Source organism: Castor canadensis, chromosome 2 (assembly GCF_047511655.1).
Source record: "Castor canadensis chromosome 2, mCasCan1.hap1v2, whole genome shotgun sequence".
NCBI lineage: Eukaryota > Metazoa > Chordata > Mammalia > Rodentia > Castoridae > Castor > Castor canadensis.
In genome coordinates this window covers 193,443,457-193,462,898 of record NC_133387.1, presented here as the reverse complement: position 1 = coordinate 193,462,898, position 19,442 = coordinate 193,443,457, and the positions used below count along the sequence as shown (strand labels likewise).

Here is a 19,442-nt window from a genome sequence, read left to right as displayed (position 1 = left end):
AACCAAAGCAGAAAGGGCCGTGGGCATGGCTCTAGTGGCAGAACTTCAGCCTAGAAAGTGCAAGGCCCTGAGTTTGAACCTAGTACTGTTGAAAACAGTTCTTTCAAGGCCTCTTACTTGATTCCCATAAAATAATTTATGCAAAAGCTAAAAGTGCTCCTCTAAATTTATGGAGGGAGAAAGTAAGTTCAGAATAAGTTAGAGTAAGTAACCCAAGGAAACAGCAAGACAGCACTGGCATTGGCACTGAAACGAGATCTGTTAACTCTTAGTCAAGTTCAGTCCTACAACAAAGAGGACTGTACTAAACCAGCTCTCCATCACAAACCACTAACCTGAAATAAGGAGCAGGAACTGTGGGGCGGGGGCCTTAATGACAATCAGAATGGAAGTCATCCATTAAAAGTTCGCCTTCTTTTAATGTGCACTGATGTTTATTTTATTTACATGTAGCATATAACCAGTCACTTCAAAACTAAAATATAAAAATCCCTAAACAATAGTTAATTTAGTAGTGAATTTCAAAGTAATTTTGCTAAGCTCAAACAGAATAGTCACTGCCATGTAATACTCGGATGCCAATCAATGATGTCAATCAATCAAAAAACATTTGTTTAATACTTGTGACATACTAAGACAGTCCTCTGAATGGGAGAAAAGTGAGTGAAGATATACAGAATAAATTAACGTAGTTAAAATGATAAATTAGCAACCCATAGTAATATATGATACAATCCCTCCAAGAAAAGAAATTATGTAGGATAAAGGAACAAATGATGACTGTGGTTTAAGAACAAAAGTCAAGAGCCAGAACAATACAGTTCACAACGACCAACTGCAAAATAGAGCTACAAACTCATTCTGTCCAAAATGTTTTTTTAAAGCTCCAAACCAGTAAGTGTGAGTTACATTCTTCCCCAAATTACCTTTTACAGTTTGTTTGATTCACCATGTTTTGCCCCAATTGATATTTTCTGACATTGAAAAATAAGATTAGGGTTCCATCTATGCAAGTGCTTGTGACGGAAAGAGGAGGTCAGCAGTTGTCTCACATGGCAGGACTTTTAAATAACTCACTGCATTTTGGCTGGTAGGAAACTCTTCACAGCATATTGATTTCCTGACATTTTAAATAAATCTCATATATTGTGCTAGAAATCATAGAGATTAAAGGATTTTATAGGAAAATTCTTTCCAAGTAAACATATTGGTATCAATAAACTAAATGTACACTTAAATATCAATAATAAAAACCAGAGCACATAAGGTTAACTTGACTCAAGTTTCTATGGTATCCAGGATTTAGTAGCCTTTGTATATTTGAACACTGAAGGGCAATATTCAGATGGCCTCCAAAGGGACAACCTGAGGGATTCACTGTGTGTGTGTGTGTGTGTGTGTGTGTGTGTGTAGAGGAGGTCGGCAGAAACATTTCATGTAGCACGCGTGGTGATGAAATGAATCATGGTGCTAAGTAAACAGTCCAATGTACATTCAGGGATATAGAAATTTAGACTCTGATCACCCCCAGACCTTCTGATCCCCTCTGAAGTACTTTATTAAGTCCAAGTCCCTGGCCTGGTTCTGAAGCTCTGCCTAGAGACTCATTTCTTCAGCACCTCAGGACTGATCCGGAGACTTAGATTCTACATAAATCTAAAGTAATCCCCAGCTGTAATCCCCAACTGGTTGACATACAACCTGGGAGTTTCAGCAACATGTGTAATAAGATCTTTGGAAGCCACACAAATCCTAGTTTACCTGCCTATTACCCTTACTGCTTTCAATAGTTTTCTCTACAAATTGATTTTCAAAATAAAAACTCCCTGGTGTTTGGGATCAATGGATGGTTCCTAAACATTGTCAGGAAACTTGATACGATGGAGGTCTATGGGGTTGCTCTCCCACACCTGCAGAAATGAAGCTGGTCTCTCATGCTCTCAGAGCATGTTTGCAGGACCATCTCCCCCAATCTTCAGTAAGCTTTGTGTTCTGTTCATTATATCCTTCCTTGGAAAAGGACTTTATACATACACAGAAATAAAATGATCTAAATCAATTTATGTTTTAACACAAAAAAAGCAGTGGAATTATAATATGAAGTCTATTTGGGGATATACTGTTTTCTCCAAATCATACTTCAAATGCAATATCTAAAGCACAGTTTGTCATCTGTAATACAGGAGCAAAATTTAGTCTTTAATTCCATTATACTTTTTTCCTGCAATTCTACCCTTGGAGTCAATTGCTAATTAGGGAGGTCATTGTGAACAGTTGCTATGTGCATTTTCCACAGTGCTCCAAGACTGTAAACTTAGGAAAAGTAAGCAGTCATGCAATTCTCTACCCAGACTTCTCCTTCACTGTTAGAATTATTCAGCTTTTTGGTCATGAATTCAACAGTCAGCTGGACAACAGGGAGTAAGTGACTTCTATGAGCTAAGAGCTCAATGAATGCTTTCCTACTTGTGATCATATTTTGAAACAAGAATGGCTCAGAGGGAAAAATGACTTTTGATTTTTGTTGAAAATGTCTTTCCATAGAGTAGTTATCTTTTTTATTAGCTGAGTTGAACACATGGACAACTGTATGGGCAGATCCAGTTCTAGAATCTTATAGGGACCAGCTAGTATATGCAGTTCTCTAACACTTTCACATGAAATTGGAAAATTTTTTACTTCAACAACTGGAAAGATCTGTATAATATACAAAGCTATCAGATACCAGTGGCCCAGAATGCTGTCTAACAGATTAACTACAAACTTGCCTACTGCCTTGCCACTGCTAAGGGAGTCTTGTGCACACACACGTGTGTGTGTGTGCGTGTGTGTGCATGTGTGTGTGGTGCTGGAGATCAAACTTTTAGACTGTGAACTGTTGAAGGCTTTTAATGTCTGAAATATCTGTAGTCTGTTTTACTCTTCACTTGATTGATTTGTTTAAGCATTAAATTCCTGTTTAGAAGTTAGTTCTCCCTCAGTATTTGGCTGTTTTTCTATTTGCTAATCCAGTGGATGTGAACTTTCTCTTAGATTTTCTGTCATTATCATTTTTTAAATCTCTGGCCTTGTGAAAGTTAATGATGTGTGTCAGTGCAACCATCTTATTCATTATGATGACCAGTAGTGGAACTTTTAAACCTTTTGATATGGTAAGTTATGCCTTTCCATTGAGGATTTTTTTTATTTCTTTGATAATTTCTTACACTTTATTCTACATGACTTCTTATGGGTTTCCACTTAGTCAGATATTAGACTGGGTAAACTGAGCCTCACTTTCCTTTTTCTCTGATCATTCCCTCATTTTTTATATTCTTTCTGGAAGATTGCCTCCATCATTATAAACTAAAATTTCAGATATCACATTTTTAATTTCTAAGAGCTCATTCTTATTGGATGATTGCTTCTTTTTTTATTACACTGTCTTCTTACTATTTTAAATCTAGGAGAACATTGATCATCCTTTCAGGGAGTTTTCTTCTCTGTATTGTCTCTATTTTTGTCCTGTATTGTGTTGGGAAGGGCTACATTGCGGCATTTACAAAGGTTCTTACAATGTATCAAATATATCAACCTTGAACTCACCCCTCCATTGCTCTCATTTATCTCCTCCTTCCATTCCCTGAATAGTTTCAATAGGTATCGTTTTTGCATTTACATACACGTGTACACATTTTTTGCACCATATTCACCCTCCTACCCCTTTTCCCTAACACATCACCCTTCCCTGCTACTAACTTCCCCCATCTGGGCAAAACCTGTTCTACCCTCCTGTTCTCTGATTTTGCGAAGAAAAAAGGGGGAAAAAATGACATTTTTGCTTGTTTGAGATAAAGGTAGCTATACAGGGAGTTTCCTTGTGGTTTTTCCATGTGTATAAGTATTTTAGCCCAATTGATTCATCCCTCTAATTTTCTTCATTCTACCTTAGTCCCTTTCTTATGTGGTTTCAGCTGGTTAAAGATTTCTATATTCTTTCTTGTAAACAGAGTGTATCAACCATATTCAACTTCTTAGTTTCCTTCTTTTACCCTACCCTTCCCGTACATGACTTCTCCTTAGTGTAACCAGTGTGTCATAATGTCGCTGGATATGTTTTAGGTCTATATTCTACACATGAGAGAAAACATGCGGCTTTTAGCCTCTGAGCCTGGATAACTTCGCTTAAGATGATGTTCTCCAGTTCCATCCATTTACCTGCAAATGACAAGATTTCATTCTTCTTTGTGCCTGAGTAAAATTCCATTGTCTATAAATACCACATTTTCTAATCCATTCATCAATAGTGGAACATCCTGGCTGTTTCCATAGCTTGGCTATTGTGAATAGTGCTGCAATAAACATGGGTGTGCAGGTGCCTTTGTTGTAAGCTGACTCATATTCCTTTGGGTAGATTCCTAGGAACGGTGACTCTAAATTTTGATTGACTAGTTTTTGTTGTGATTATTATTTGCTTGTTTGTTTTGGTTCCTTTCTTCATGTCAAAAGCATTCAGCAAATGATGAGTATCTTTGCAAGTTTTTATTTAAGTGTGAGTTATTAAATTAACACTAGAAGGTTTATGTGTGGCTTTATGCAATTAGTCTACCCTGACAATTTTGTTAGAGCTTCTAAATATCAACATATCTAGTTTCTTTTCTCAGGGCCAGTTCATTCAAGGAACAATATTCCAATCATTCCTGTAGAAGTACACTTGGCTTCTAGCATTCCAGAAGTTGGATGACTGGGAATCTTACTGTTAAAAAGAGTAAACTATTTAAACTATTTAATCCCCCTATATTCATGAGTTTGAATTAGAGCCACTTTACACATCTCTTATATCCTTCTAGAATTAATTCTTCCCCCAAATGTATAATAAATAATAAAGTTTTACATAAACACATGGGTAGAGACTACATGTAACTAAGGTTCCAAGCGATTGTTAGTTTCCTACACCTAGTTGCATTTGCTAATGATTTGAATGGCAGAAATCAGGTAGATTCTGTTTCCTTTGACAACTTACCATTAACACTGGCTATAAATATTGGAGTTTTACAGAAGCAGACTCCAGTTTAGGGTTTTCTGAGTGTCCAGATAATAGCCCAGTATTGCTGAGTTTTATATCTAACTTCCTAATCATGGGAACACATATTTAGGCATCTATTTTTCAGTTTCTGATGTTCAAAGACTACTATGGCTGGAGCTGCAGACTACACTGTGGCCACCATGGTAGGAGCTTGCCTAACTAGCCAGTTGTATATTTTCAGGGCAGGATTTCAAGTTATCCAACTTATGACCTGCCCTTTTATCCTTTCCAGTTATTTGTAAGCACATAATTTAATTTCCTATATTAAATCCACTTAAAACACTTAGCGTGCTTTCTTCCTCTTGTGCTTTTTTTTGGGAATTCCCCTTAGCCATATGTTAGACATTGTATATTAATCCTCAGATTAAATTCTCTCTCTCTACACATATACAGATCCAGAGTGAATATATTTACTTCTGAGCTGCACTCTTTTCTGTAGGACCTGAGACTTCAGCATTTCCTCTGCACTAAAGCAAATACCACTCCTGTATACTTTCCATCTTGCTCTACTCCACTACTAAGCTCTCTTTCTCACACACACACACACACACACGCACACACACGAGTTCTACATCTTTCATAGTTTTACTATATTTTTTCTGTGTTTCAGTGAAAGATTAATTATGCACGTCACAAAAGAATAAGAGTAAACTCAAATGTTCAGTCTGCTATGTTACATTAGAAGATTCTGTTGTGTGTAATGATTCACCTGAGTATCTTCTTGTGAAGGAATGCATTTCTGTTATAATTAGGCATCCGGCACTAATGAGTGCTGAGTGCTGGAGAAGGATGACAGCTCTGAAATCTGAAAATAAAAAACCATGAAGACACTTTGTCTTTTCTAAATGTTCTGAAGTTCTTCATTTTTTTTCTGTTCACTTTTTTCCACCTGGGGTGGGGAATAAGAAATTCTGCTCTGTATTTTTGTTTTGTGCTTCAGTGCTCCAAAATCTTAAGCAGTTTGAAGAAAAACCCAATGAAACTATAGTTATTGAGTTAGACAGCATAAACTCCCTTGAAACTCAATGATTCATTTTCTGGAAATAATAGTCCTGTCCAAATAAGGAAAGTAAGAATCTAGCTCACCATGAAATGAAGCTTAAGAGGTTCTCACCAAACTTTTGTTACTTTTTGTTACTAACATTTTTAGTTGCAGATTTTGACACAATAGTATATTTTTTAATGGGTTCTAAAATTCAGATAGATGAATAGGTTCCAAACAAAGTAGTAGTGTTCCTGGATGTCCACTGAAAATTATAAGACAGGCAGTTTCAGAGGCCTTTCTATCAGATTCTAGCTCATTTCTTTCAGCAAATCATTCCAGGTTGAGTACTAAGGAAAATGTGGACTCCACAGTCTACATGTCTGGTGGTTTCTGGAATACGCACAACTGCCATGCTCCTATTTGAGTGACAAAACTAATTCTGTTTATCTTGAATAGTAGGGTGCTGAATAGCTAAAGAAGATTATACCACATTGCCTTCTCTGGACATTGCCAATTTTGACATTTAATAGCCTGTGATCTTCATTTCCAGTAAATGCTAAGAGATAAAATTCAAAACACTCACTGTAAAGTTTTCCACATCAACAGACAGAACTTTAGAAAGAGATGACAAATACAACATTTAAAAAGGTAACTGGAAGTTCTTCTAAATTAAATAATTGCTTCACATTTTTTACTTCTTTGATCAAAAGTCTTTCTTACAAACAAGTCAATTATCACAACGATCTTTCTGTATAAGAGATAAGAAAAGTATAGAAAAAAGCAAAACACGTACATTTATTTTAACAATGAATAATTCTGAGTTGATTTCATTATTTAAAAAATTAGGACCAAGACTGCTGGAGTGACTCAAATGGTAAAAAACCTGCCTAAGGAGTGTGAGGCCATGAGTTCAAATCCCAGTACCACCCCCCCAAACAAATTAAGGCCATAATGCAATTTAAAGAATTCTACATTCTTTCTTTTCTATATACTTGAGCCAACCTGAAGTAGACTAAACCTAGCTATATTAAAACATGTAGAATTATAATAATATTAGCCCCAAAGAAAGTAAATCAGTCTGAGAGAATATTTGGAAGCTAAAAAACAAAGGGCATACTTTTTTTTACCCATAAGAGTTCAACTTATCTCTTTAACATACAATCTTGGACAATGCCTCATAGCAAATGTTCCTTGCAAATTCTCCTAAAATGATGCTCCTCAAAAATACTAAAATGATAAAGCAGTAAATAAGAATGAGGTAGGACAGGAGATGACATAAACTCTATAATTCTGACCCTTTATGTTTTAGTGTGTCCCTCCACATATAGGTAAGATAGGAACAAATAGTGAATTGCGCTAAAGTCATTTAAATTATCTGGTTCACAATTTTCTTCTGAAAAAAGAAATATTTTGCTTTAAGCTCATAAAATTTATATATTTCTCAGATTTTACAGGGTCATAGAAAGCTGTTTTATAAAGTTAGTTTTAGACTTGCAAATGTGAAAAGTTCTAGTATCTCCAGGAAAAATAATGTTGCATTGGCTAATATCACAAAAATTCATTATAGAGCAATTTTGATTTAGTAATGGGCAACTAATGCAGAAGAATCTCTACTCATTAACCAGAGCCATGAAAGGATTCTTGAGATAGAAGTTAAAGCTATCTGATTTCTCCTAAAGTGCAAAGCTTCACAAACAAAAAACTGTCAGAAACTGAAGGTCAAGGCCAAATTAAGACTTGCCTTGATTCTGGAGGTTAAAAATGAGCTCTCCACATGCACTGCATCTTATTATGTATTAACATATACCTATATAACACAATTTATGACATTTTTGGCAGGTGGTTGTGCTTTCGGGGAATTTACTTAACACAACATATGTAGTATACAAATAATCCCATAGAGTATAAAATAAAATTTTATCATTTCTTTTCATGAATAATGTGCATAAAGGAGAAAAATGGAGAAAGACAAAATGATCTAGAAGCTTAATCACACACTTAACCTAAAAGTAATAACTTTAAAAGAGAAAATAAATTCATGAGGCATTATTAGCATTTCAGAAGTCCATAAATGAGGTTTTCCCACTCTAAGACCCAGTGTTGACCACAAAATAAATCAGTGGGCTGTGCTTTTCCTCCATCAGTCCTGTCAATTTGTTCTTTAAAGATTTTCATACCCCATCATCTTTCTTCCTATTCCCATTACCATGATCTTAGCTCATGACCACAACCCAGGCCTGGAATAACACTGTTACCCCTTAACAGTCATCTCAACTCTAGTTCTCCCCATCCTACTCCCTGTGGGACATCACTTGCAAGTAAGTTTTCCTTTTATCATGTTTCTAAGCTCAAAAACTTTCAGTGGGTTTCTAGCAGCATGTAGGCCCCTCTGTTATCTAAGTCGAAAATTAATTGTCTGTCCCTTTGGATGTTAGAAGTGCAATTTTTAAAGTAAGCATCTTATTTTGAATCTTTAGATTCACAGAAGAGTTGCTAATATGGTACAGGAAGTTCCCTTATACTCTTTACTCAGTTCCCCCTAATGTTGACTTCCCACCTTACCCTAAAACATTTGTCAAAACCAAGAAATTAACAATAATGTATTACTAATAACTAAATTACAGACTCTTCATATTCAACTGCTTTTCCACTAATATCTTTTATTTTTTCAGTTTCAGGATTTAGTGTAAAAAATTTAAACTATGTAGACTTAATTGTTTTATAATTCATGAAGAAACAGGAAGAGACCATGTGTGTGACTTATCCAGGCTCATACACTAATTGGTGGAAGAACAGGAATGGGAACTCTACATTATTTTGTTTAGTCATTCTTTGATTTAATCAGTCAGTAGTGGTTCTTAATATTTTCTGAATCATGGGCCACTTTGAAAATCTTAAGTTATTAGAAAGAAAGCTTTCTCCAGAAAAGCGCACATGTGATTATGCATAGATCATGTGTCTTGAATCTTACAAACATTCTAATCCCAAGACTTACCCAAGTGTAATGCTGTCCCTCACCAAGGTCAGTAACACTTCCTCACCTATGTTCCACTTTGGACTTTTAAATCAGAGTTTTCTTTGCTTTCAGAGAAATATTTAAAGCTTATTTTTCTATTGGCCTTGCGAGCTAAAATGTAGGCATCTAGAAAAAATTCAGAAATGACCTTTCATCCTGTGTTGAAGATCACCTGAAATAGTGCCACTTTCTAATGGAGAGAGAAAAAAGAAGTTTGTGAAGATTTTCTTTCTTGCTTTAAATTATGCTTAATTAGCTTAGTAACTAATTTTTACTTTGCACTATTTTAGAGATTATTAAAACTTGGAATTACTTTTAAATATTTTATTTATGGCCAACAAAACAATTATTATTGATATTTCATAGACATTTTTGTGTGAAATTAATAGATATCCCAAAACAAACAGGAAGACAAACAGGAAGAACTATTGACATGAGCACCAGATTAGTGCCTTTCAATTCTGAATCTTGCAACTCTGTAATTAGCTTAAAAACACTGCTGTCATAAGAAGAAAGAAACAACTGGTCTTCTTTCCGTACTAGTTAGGAATAGGTCCTTATACAGGACCAGTAAAACTTTATTTCCACACTCGGTCTTGAGCTTAGTTATATAGACTAAATCTATGCCAAACAATAAACTAAATTTTAAAGAAAAATGTCTAAATTTCCAGACATAATCTTTCATATTTATGAAATAAGAATGACTAACCATTATTTACACAGTACCTATTCATACTTTTTCTCATTGATTCTTACAACCACTTTAATCAATTAGACCTTTAGAAGTATGCTAACTTTAGAAGGTAAGCTTGCCCAATTTTTGCCATAAAATAACTACATTGTTATATTCTGAGTCTGAAAGACTTCACTATAATGCCCTTAAATGTGCTGGTGAATATATAGAATGTTTTAGGTGAATATTCTAAAAGTTGAACAAAAATGGGTCTAGATTTATTTTTAAAAATAAAAAGGTTTATGATTCCCAATCCACAGAACTACATTTTCTAGGGGGAAAAATGCCATTTGATACAGCAGGGAGACAAAAGAAGAATGAAGAAAATAAAAATGTAATTGGGAAAGTAGAAATATACATCTTGAAGCAGAGTCCAGTTTCCTTTTGGGAAAAGAATTTAGTCAGTCATCTTGACTGATTGTATTTCTTTTGTAAAATATAGCATTTAATCTTTTGGTGCTTCTGTAGCAAAAAGAACAAGATGATCAATAAAATTATTTTAAAGACTGACATGGCACTAACGTTCCAGCCCCAAAACTTTTTATTTTCATCAATTATTGTCACGAGTACAGATGAGCATTTTAATTAAATAAAAAAGAAAGCTGTTGATAAACCACCAGACAAGCTTTTCTGAAGTTTTGTTTGTTTGTTTGTTTTTGGTCATACTGGGTTTGAACTCAGGGCCTCGCACTTGCTAAGCAGAAGCATCACCACTTGAGCCATGTCCCCAAATCCTATTGACTTTAGTTATTTTTGAGGTAGGGTCTTACTTTTGCCTGAGCCAACCAGGATCATGATCCTCCTACTTTGACCTCCCACATAGCTGGGATTATAGATGTGTACCAACAGGCCAGATTTTCTTTTGTTGATATGCGGGTCTTGCTAACTTTTTGCCTGTGCAGGCCTTGAACTGAAATCCTCAAGATCTCTGCTTCCCAAGTAGTTCTGAAGCTTCTTTAGATGTCTTTCCAGATATTAAGTGTCCACAGGAAGAAGAGTAAATATCTGTAACATAGTATCTACTCTTGTATAATAATTATATTAACAAAATAACAAGGAGATTTTCTAGCAAACTATTAGTGACTATTAATTTTTACTTACAAAGACAAATATACCCAAGTAACTTTATCATTCTTTAATCATTCCATGTATCTGTCAACATACTAGCAAGAGGCATTCCTCTGAATTGTCAATAAAGACAATTCTGAATAGCAAGTCTGTACTCCTAGTAACTTACTACACATGCACATTAGAGCCATAAGAATATCTATATTTGCTTCCAGCCTCACAGAAATGAAGACAACATTCTTTTTCACTTGAGAGATTCCACTGGCCACAATCTTGTCTTATTCACCCATATTAAATGTAGGGAAAGAGATGAGGTTGGAACTATAGAGGTTCCAAGTATACATTTTATATACTTCTATTTATTAACTTGAATATGAAATCAACTACAGGTTAACACAAATACAACCCAGGTTTACAATGTCTACAGAGATGGGAATAGAAAGGAACTTCCCTCCCTCTGATTCCAGTTGTCTCCCCATTGCTCTCTCGACCTTCCTATTGAAGTGGAAATCCTTTCACCAACCCAGAAATTGCTTTGTGTTGTTTTCATTGTATTTGAATTAGTTCCCAACCCAATGAAGTAGTTTGACCAAGGATAAAGACTCATTCTCTGCAGTAGAGGACTATGCACCTGAATTCTGACTCCCACACTTATTTAGTTGCATGTTTTGGAGACTTATGAAACCTTCCTAAGTTCCAGTTACTTCTCATTTGAAAGATGAAGAAAATAACACCTATCTCACAGACTTGCTGAGAGGATTAAGATGAGCTAATGTGAATAAATTGCTTAGATAAAATAATATAAATAAATAAATAATCCAATAAATGTTTGTTATGACTCTCATGAGATTTTAGAACTCAAGGATCTTTTATTGACTATCTAGATCACTAATATCTCAACCAAGGTTAGACTCAGTTCTCTTAATTCCTCAGACTGGTATTTACGTACTACATCAAACTCTAGCGTAAAAAATGGAATTTTGAAGCCTGCTGCTACTGGTTTAAAGATACTTGTAACTTAAGACTTACAATTTTTTGAATGAAAAGGTTCTTTAGAGATTGTATGGGAGGTAGCTATGTCTGTAGGTGGGTTGTGAAGTATAAGGGCTGTGGTTATCTTTATATAGGTTCACATTTCTCAGGATGGCTCCTTAATTTACTCCTCAAGCCAAGGACTTTACTGTTTCTTAAGTACAGAAGTGGAATTCTGTCTGTAAGAGGTATACCTCTTCAGGAATCAATACCTTTAGTCCTAGTAAAAACACTTTAGATGTCAGGGATTTCATCTTGGAAAAATCTCTTTCCTTCCTCAGATTTTGCTTCCATAATTGATAAATTAAAAAGTTCTCAGGCTCGGCACTGGTGGCTCATTCCTGTAATTCTAGGTACTCAGGAGGCAGAGAGCAGGAGGATTGCAGTTTGAAGCCAGCCTGGGCAAATGGTTCGTGAGACGCTATCTTGAAAAAACCCATCACAACAAAGGCTGGTGAAGTGGCTCAAGGCCCTCGGTTCAAACACCAGTACTGAAAAAAAAATGTTTTCAAAGATAGTAGGGTTAGGGCTATGTTTCTAGGCAGGTTTTTAGCCTTTAGATTTTTCCCTTGTTATAGGAAGAAACTATAAATACATTATATTACATGGCAAAGAACAACTGAGGTTGTAGATGGAATTAAGGGTGCTAACCATTTGATTTTAAAATAAGGAAATTATCTTGGTTTATCCAATGGGCCTAGTGGAATCGCCAGGGCCCTTAAAAGTAAAAGAGGGGAAAGAAAGGTAAGAAAAGAGGTAGAAGCAGAGTCAGAGATACGCACTACTACTTTCTTTGATGATGGAGAAAGGGGGTCATGAGCCACACAATAAGGATAATTTCTAGATGCTGGAGAGGGCAAAAGACATTATCTCGGAGAATTTCCAAAAGGGAATACCACCCTGATGACAATTTGATTTTAATTCGATGTGACCCATGTCAGTGAGATGCCTGTCTGTAAGATAAAAACTGTAAGATAAAAAATATTGTGCTGTGAAAGCCAACAGTAAGTAATCTGATTAGAAAGTAATTATATCTATAACCACTTGAAGTAATTATGTACCTCTACTTAAATTCGGGGACTTTCTGAGAAAACAGCTAGTTTTTGTCATGTAGCCATGAGTTACACAGTCATCACTAAGATGCCTTTGCTAATAAAAAATTTGTAGAAATAAACTGATTACTAGTTCTATTCTGAGTCATAGCTCAAAATGCGTTTGGCCAAATTACAAACCCATTCTTTCCTTGGGACTGCCAGATGATGTCTATAACACAACCATTTATAAAATGACAGAATCAAGTGCAAGAATAAGATGATGTCTTTCTTCAAGGAGAGAACGGTTTGAAACAATAAATGACTGTCTACAGTGTTCTAAGTAATAGGTATTTTATGAACATCACATTAAATCCTAACAATAATTTCTGAAATAGGTACTCAATTTAAAGATGAGAAAACTTGGTCCAAAGAAATTAAGCTGCTAAATTTCACAGAGACTTTAAGTTTTAGAGCCAGGATTCCAACTCAGGCATCTAATTCTGAGTCTGTGCACCTAACCATTGTCCTACCCTGCTCATTTGCACATCCCGTCATATGCTGAACTGTTCATGTGTAACAGTGGTGGGAAGGCAGCTAGTTTTAACAGAAGAAGGAACCTTTCACTGTAGAGGGAAAATAGGCGTTCTAAAATGTAGAGAAGATGATTAATTGTAAAATGAAAAAAAGCATAAATGCTTAATGAAAGTTAAGGAAAATTTCATATTAAAGTAATTAAAGTCTTTCTACATTTTTAGTTTGCATACAGCATGAAAAACAATTAACTCTGCTCAAGCAAGTCATTCAATTATTTATGCCACTTCAAAATTTGCTGAAACCCTTCTTAATATAAGCAACTATTTCAGTGTCACAGATTGGTAGCACAATGTAAAACCCATTGTTTGTAATATGTGCACTATTTATAAACAGGGATGAGTGGGAACAAAGATGAGTGTAACTATCACATTTACTAGATAAAAATGAAATCATAAAGCATGGAAAAATCTAGGCTCTATAAAGATTCATTTTTGACAAGAAATAAAATTAGCAATAAAGTGCCCTAGGTGAAGAGGAAATGATCCCTGGGCATTCATGCAACAAGATGACTCACACCGTATCTCAAAAAAGGAGGACTGTCATTTCAGAGTTATAGTCCTGATTTTAAAGACTTTTCCCCCTTGTGTCTACAGTAAATTTTCAGATAAAAAAATCTGATCATTCCAATTTTAGTAACCTTTAGATTATTATATCATATGAAATGTAAAATAATCTAAATTATATAATGACAGGTAAAAGGTATTCTTAGAAAAATATGTTCTAAGACTTGAAAAGAAAATAAAATTAAGTGCTCATCAGCAAAGGAGTAAAAATTAACAAAAAGTAAAATATTGTGTAGTCATACACTGGAGTGCTACATAGTGATTAAAAATGAGCTATATCTTTTATCATGGATAGATCCTAAAACCATGAAATTTTATTTAAAAGAAACCAAAGCTAGAGAAAGAATAACATAGTAAAATACCACTTTTGTAAAGTAAAACATGCAAAATAAACTCTACTGTTTATGGATACATAAATACATTGAAAAATACCAAATACATTGGGATGTTTGTCACAATAAGGGGGAGGGAAATTTTCAAAGGAAAATGTTTTCTTAATTTTTATTCAAAAAATTACTAAAGCAAATATTGTTTTAAGCCAGTGGTAGGATCATGGATATCATGTTATCTTTTAGTTTTCAGTATTCTATAATTGTTTTTCAATGTTTTTTGAAATCAATTATTTGACTATTTAAAGTAAAATGTATTTGCAGTGAACTATTAAAATTATTTCAATTAATCATAGTATCAAATAAACTCATTCTCTAAAAGTTTGATAGACATACGGTTTTATTAAAAGTAAACTTAAAACCTTGGTGAAGATTTCATGATAACCAGGCAACATTTGACATTCTTTAGAATTTAATTCAAGGATAGAAACTGGAGATTTCAAGCTCTCATGAGCTTAATACTCAATTTAACTTCATAAATTCTGATTTGCTCTAATAAAGGGCAATTTTGCCTCTTTATAGGGAAAGTCACTGCAAGGTCAATCTTGGCATCTCACTTTGGACAACCTGGGAAAGAAGTACACTCTACATTTGTAGGTTTGTAAATTGCCTGAGCAGTGTTGAATGGCAGAGTAGCACACAGCTGATCTGCAGGGACTAAAGAAATTAACAGTTAATACTAAGTCACAAACAGATTCAGAGACTGAAATTCCTGTCACACTGAGATCATATACCTCAATTTAACTGTCCAGAGACCAGGAGCCAAGGTGCTTTTTCCTTTAATGGCATCCCAAATTAAAATGAACAAAAGTCATTGAGGCCAACTACTCTAATGAAGCATGGGAAGATGAGTTGAAATAGCAAATGGTTGGCACTATAGGGTCTTAGTAATCATCAGTGAAATGGGGTGAGAATACTCACTCTCAATCCTAACATCCTGCCCAACCCCTGCAACTCCTCCTTTCCACATACTTGATGGTCATTCTACGGTACAAAGGTGGTCAAATCTCTCTTCCCTGAAAAGTTCTCAATGTTTTCATTGTTCTTAGGGTTAGATAGAAACTCCTTAACATGACTTAGTTGCTCCTGCTGGTCTGACTTCAGTTTATTTCTCCATCCTCATTTTAACTCATTCTTCCTTTTGCTCTAGTACACCAGTTCAGGGTTCCCTCACCTCCATATTGGACTACTATACTTAGTTTTACTCAGATATATCTAGCATCTAGTCTGTGATCCCCCTCAAAGGCAGAGATTATATTTATGCTACATTGTTATAACTTGAGCACCTACTACGATGTTCGGAATATGATAGGTGATCAACAAATATTTGTTAGAAGGGAAGGCAGTAGGAATAGGGGAAGGAAAAAAGTTACTTGGAGTATAGACTGAAAGTAAAAATATTTTTATTAAATATTATTAGTGATTACATGATTTGGGGCCACAGAAAATATCTTTTAGGGACTACCTAATATTTGAAGTAGTTCAAATCATTCACTTTTTCAGACCTTATTGATTACTAAGGATTGTCAAAAGTTCAATGTGCAAGAGATCATAAAACTTCAGAATCAGCACCAAAGCGCACAGACCTTGTGTGGTTTGCAAGGATTCCTTTCACTGGTCACAGGTAAACAAAGCCAGCTATACTTGTGATGTCTAAGCTCAGACATAAACTCACACAGTTGGTCCATTTTTTACATAAAATTATGCTTTAAAAAATGAAGTTTCCACAGAAGATACAGCTCTACACTAAGTTATTCAAACATGGAAAATGATAACTATGGTAAGAATATGTGAGTGAAATGGTTGAGCTTCAATAGCTTTTCCTCAACCTATTGTCTAGAACAAAAATGTCTCAGAATCACTGATCTCTACCAAAAAAGTTTCTAATATTTAATTTTCTTTGTTAATTATTATCAGATGTTGAGAATTGTGATTGAAAAATTGGAAGAAGTTTAAGAAGGGCAAAACCCTATTATAAACATCCTCCAAAGGGTAAATAGTTCTTAAATAAATGAAGATGGATCCCTAGGAGCCTGGCCCAGAAGTTGTCTGTCAGCCCCTCCAAATCTCTTAGGATCCTTAAATTAATGAGGGGTTTTTCCTCAAAAACAGAGATATGAAGGTGTTCACTACTTTAATGAGCTAATCAAGAACTTTAAAAGTATATTTTCAATCTCAACTTTCTCATGATTTAATATTTGTAATTTCAGTTCCCTTTCTCGTTTGTTCTCCAGGTATCTGGAAGTATGTGTTTTCATCTGAAAGACTTTAAATTCCCTTATTGTAATCAAATTGTACTTCAAATTCTCTGCTTTTTCATAATCATATTTGTTAAAAATATCAAAGTTCATATTTCTACCTATCAGTTTTTCAATATGATTTCTAAATCATCAAAACTGTGGTACTAACTAAATATCTTGCATACAAATGCCTAAAAGTCAAAGTCTGGGATCTTCATAGTAGTCTTCACCATTTATTCTGAAGTTATACAGTGAACATTTATTCTGAAAGTCTATCTCAGTGAACATTTATTTGCTGATTCAATGAGTGTTTGCAGAATGCTTATTATAATAGTGTTAAACATTTTTCTCAGTCCTCGGGATGTAATGATGAGACAAATCAGATATGCTTGATATGGTCTCTGCCTATATGGAATTTAATGTTTAGTTGGGGAGATAACAGCTACAAGGCACAAAATAAGGATGAGTTGAGTTCAAGAGGCAAAAATGTGTAGCATTGTCAAAGGTGGCCCTAAGATCAGTAGAGTTTGAAATTTTACTCTGTTCTCGGTATAAATTTAAATTCTTGCTTATAATCATTATTCAAAAGAAAAAAAACAAACAAACCACCCCTTGGATTTTTATAAACACTGAGGAATATTTTGAAAATAATGGCACTTGTAGAGTAATGCCAACTCTTAACATTTGCTTTAAACAGGTGTACCACAGAAGGACAGAGACTCTGGGAAATGACAAACCTGTATTTACCTCTCAGTCAAGTCATATCTTCTGTGCACTCTGTCAGGATGCAAATAAAAGTTTGTGTCATAATTACTATCTTTCAGACTGGGTGGATCTACTCATAACATCTTGGAGAATGACAGGATCAAGGAAAAGTACACAGCATCACAAATGACAGGATAGCAGCTCAACTCAATGCCAAAGACACAAAGGAAGAGGTCAGAGACCACTTACTGGTAGGTGGTTGGGCTGACGTTGATGCGCCGAGGGTGACTTCCTGATTCGAATTTGCTTGCCAGAGTGACATTATTTCCAAACAGGCAATATCGTGGCATTCTTACCCCAACAACACCAGCCAACACTGAGCCCGAGTGAATGCCTATCCTCATCTGAAAAAATGAAAATGAAAAGGATGAGAGAGAAAAAGGGCATATTCGTTTTCATCTGGTATGTTATTATTTTAATGACAGGTACTGCTATTATTAAATAACTAAACTAAGAGTTCCTTAAAGACAGAAACTGAGTCTTGTTCATTTTTGGAAGCCAATACCTAGACCATTGTAGTATTCAATGGACATGAATGTTACAGAATAAATAAGTGAATGGATTAATTGTAAGAAAAAACTGTTTAATTTATTGCAAAATCTGTTTATATTATAGGTTAAATTAGGTTTCACTTAAACATAATTTACTCTAATACATGAAAAGTGTACTATTCTCCATGATCTCCCTCCAGTTATTCTCCATAAAGCCCCATTATTCTCTTCATAGCATTTAACACAACTATAGATTAAATATTTATATTTCTGCTTATTTTGTTTAATGTTGAATTGTCTCCAAAGAGAAGAGTATATACCTATTTTCTTGCTGCTGAATATTCAGCACTTAGAATAATATCTAAAGCAGGCACTCAATAGTAAGTGGTGAATATTGAATAAATTGTCTGAATTCCCCAACATATAACAATTGAAGTTGCAGAGGATTGAAGCCTTGAGTCAGCCAAGTCATTGATTAAAGTGATGAAGAGTAAATTAAGACCTGATATTTACTCTCTGAGAATCTGTCAAAGATTAATCTGGTTCATGCTGCCAAGGAGCATTCAATGTACAGTTGATATGCACTAAAACATGATCATAAGAGTAAAGTTATGTCCATATGGCCTTCACCTGAATGACTGAAGCTAATGGGGACAAAGTGTGAAATGACAGCGTTAGTTCTAAGGACACACAAGGTAACCTTCAGAGAGAAAGGAGAAATGACCACTAGGCATGCAACTGTCACCTTCATTACCATATCCCCCTTGCCACAATAGTTGTGAGGATAAAGTCACTCAAGACTAACCCTTGTTAACAGGACTGGAGACTTCTGCATATATCAACCCACAGTAAGACAAGTTGAAATGAGTGTAATCTAGCTACAGTCCCAGTAACTTCACCTACTTTAAAAAACTGATTATAAAATTTATGTGGAAATTCAATATGGTAGAAAAAGTCAAGATTTATTAGAGAAAAAAAGGAGTATTTGTCCAAACAGGTTGCAAGTCCAGTATAAACAAATCTAATTACTATATAGAATACCCTTATATAGAAACAAAGTAATGGAACGCATAGCCCCTAAAGGTTCTTATGAATATACAGGTGCTAGATATATGAAATCTATAAGTTGGCATTTCAAATTAGTGAGAATAAGATGGTTTTTCTGTTAGAATGGTCTGGGTTAATTCTCTTTATGTGGAAAAAAAATCATCACTTCATAGCTTTAAAAATAATTGTGTTAATTAACAAAAGACTAATCTGCAGAATCCGTAAAACTTCAAAATATAAAGTCTTAAAAACAAAGGCTTTAATTTGTTTTTCAATATCATTTTCCAGGTGAGTGGTCTAGATTATTACGGAGCTCTGTTCCTCTCATTCAGGGATCAAGACTTTTCATTGTGCTCTTTTTGTTCCATGTCTTGGCTCTCTCGTGGTCCAACTCATGAAATGTGGGAAGATAGATAGCAA

At 34.8% G+C, this 19,442-nt stretch overlaps 1 protein-coding gene across 1 annotated transcript in view; it reads right to left on the bottom strand.

The window, feature by feature from the left end:
- Gucy1a2 (guanylate cyclase 1 soluble subunit alpha 2) overlaps positions 1 to 19,442 on the bottom strand; it is a 278,955-nt gene that overhangs the window by 15,775 nt on the left and 243,738 nt on the right. The window contains exon 7 of the mRNA XM_074066806.1: positions 17,674 to 17,828. Coding sequence (XP_073922907.1) covers positions 17,674 to 17,828 — 155 coding nt within the window. The remainder of the gene's footprint in view (positions 1 to 17,673; positions 17,829 to 19,442) is intronic.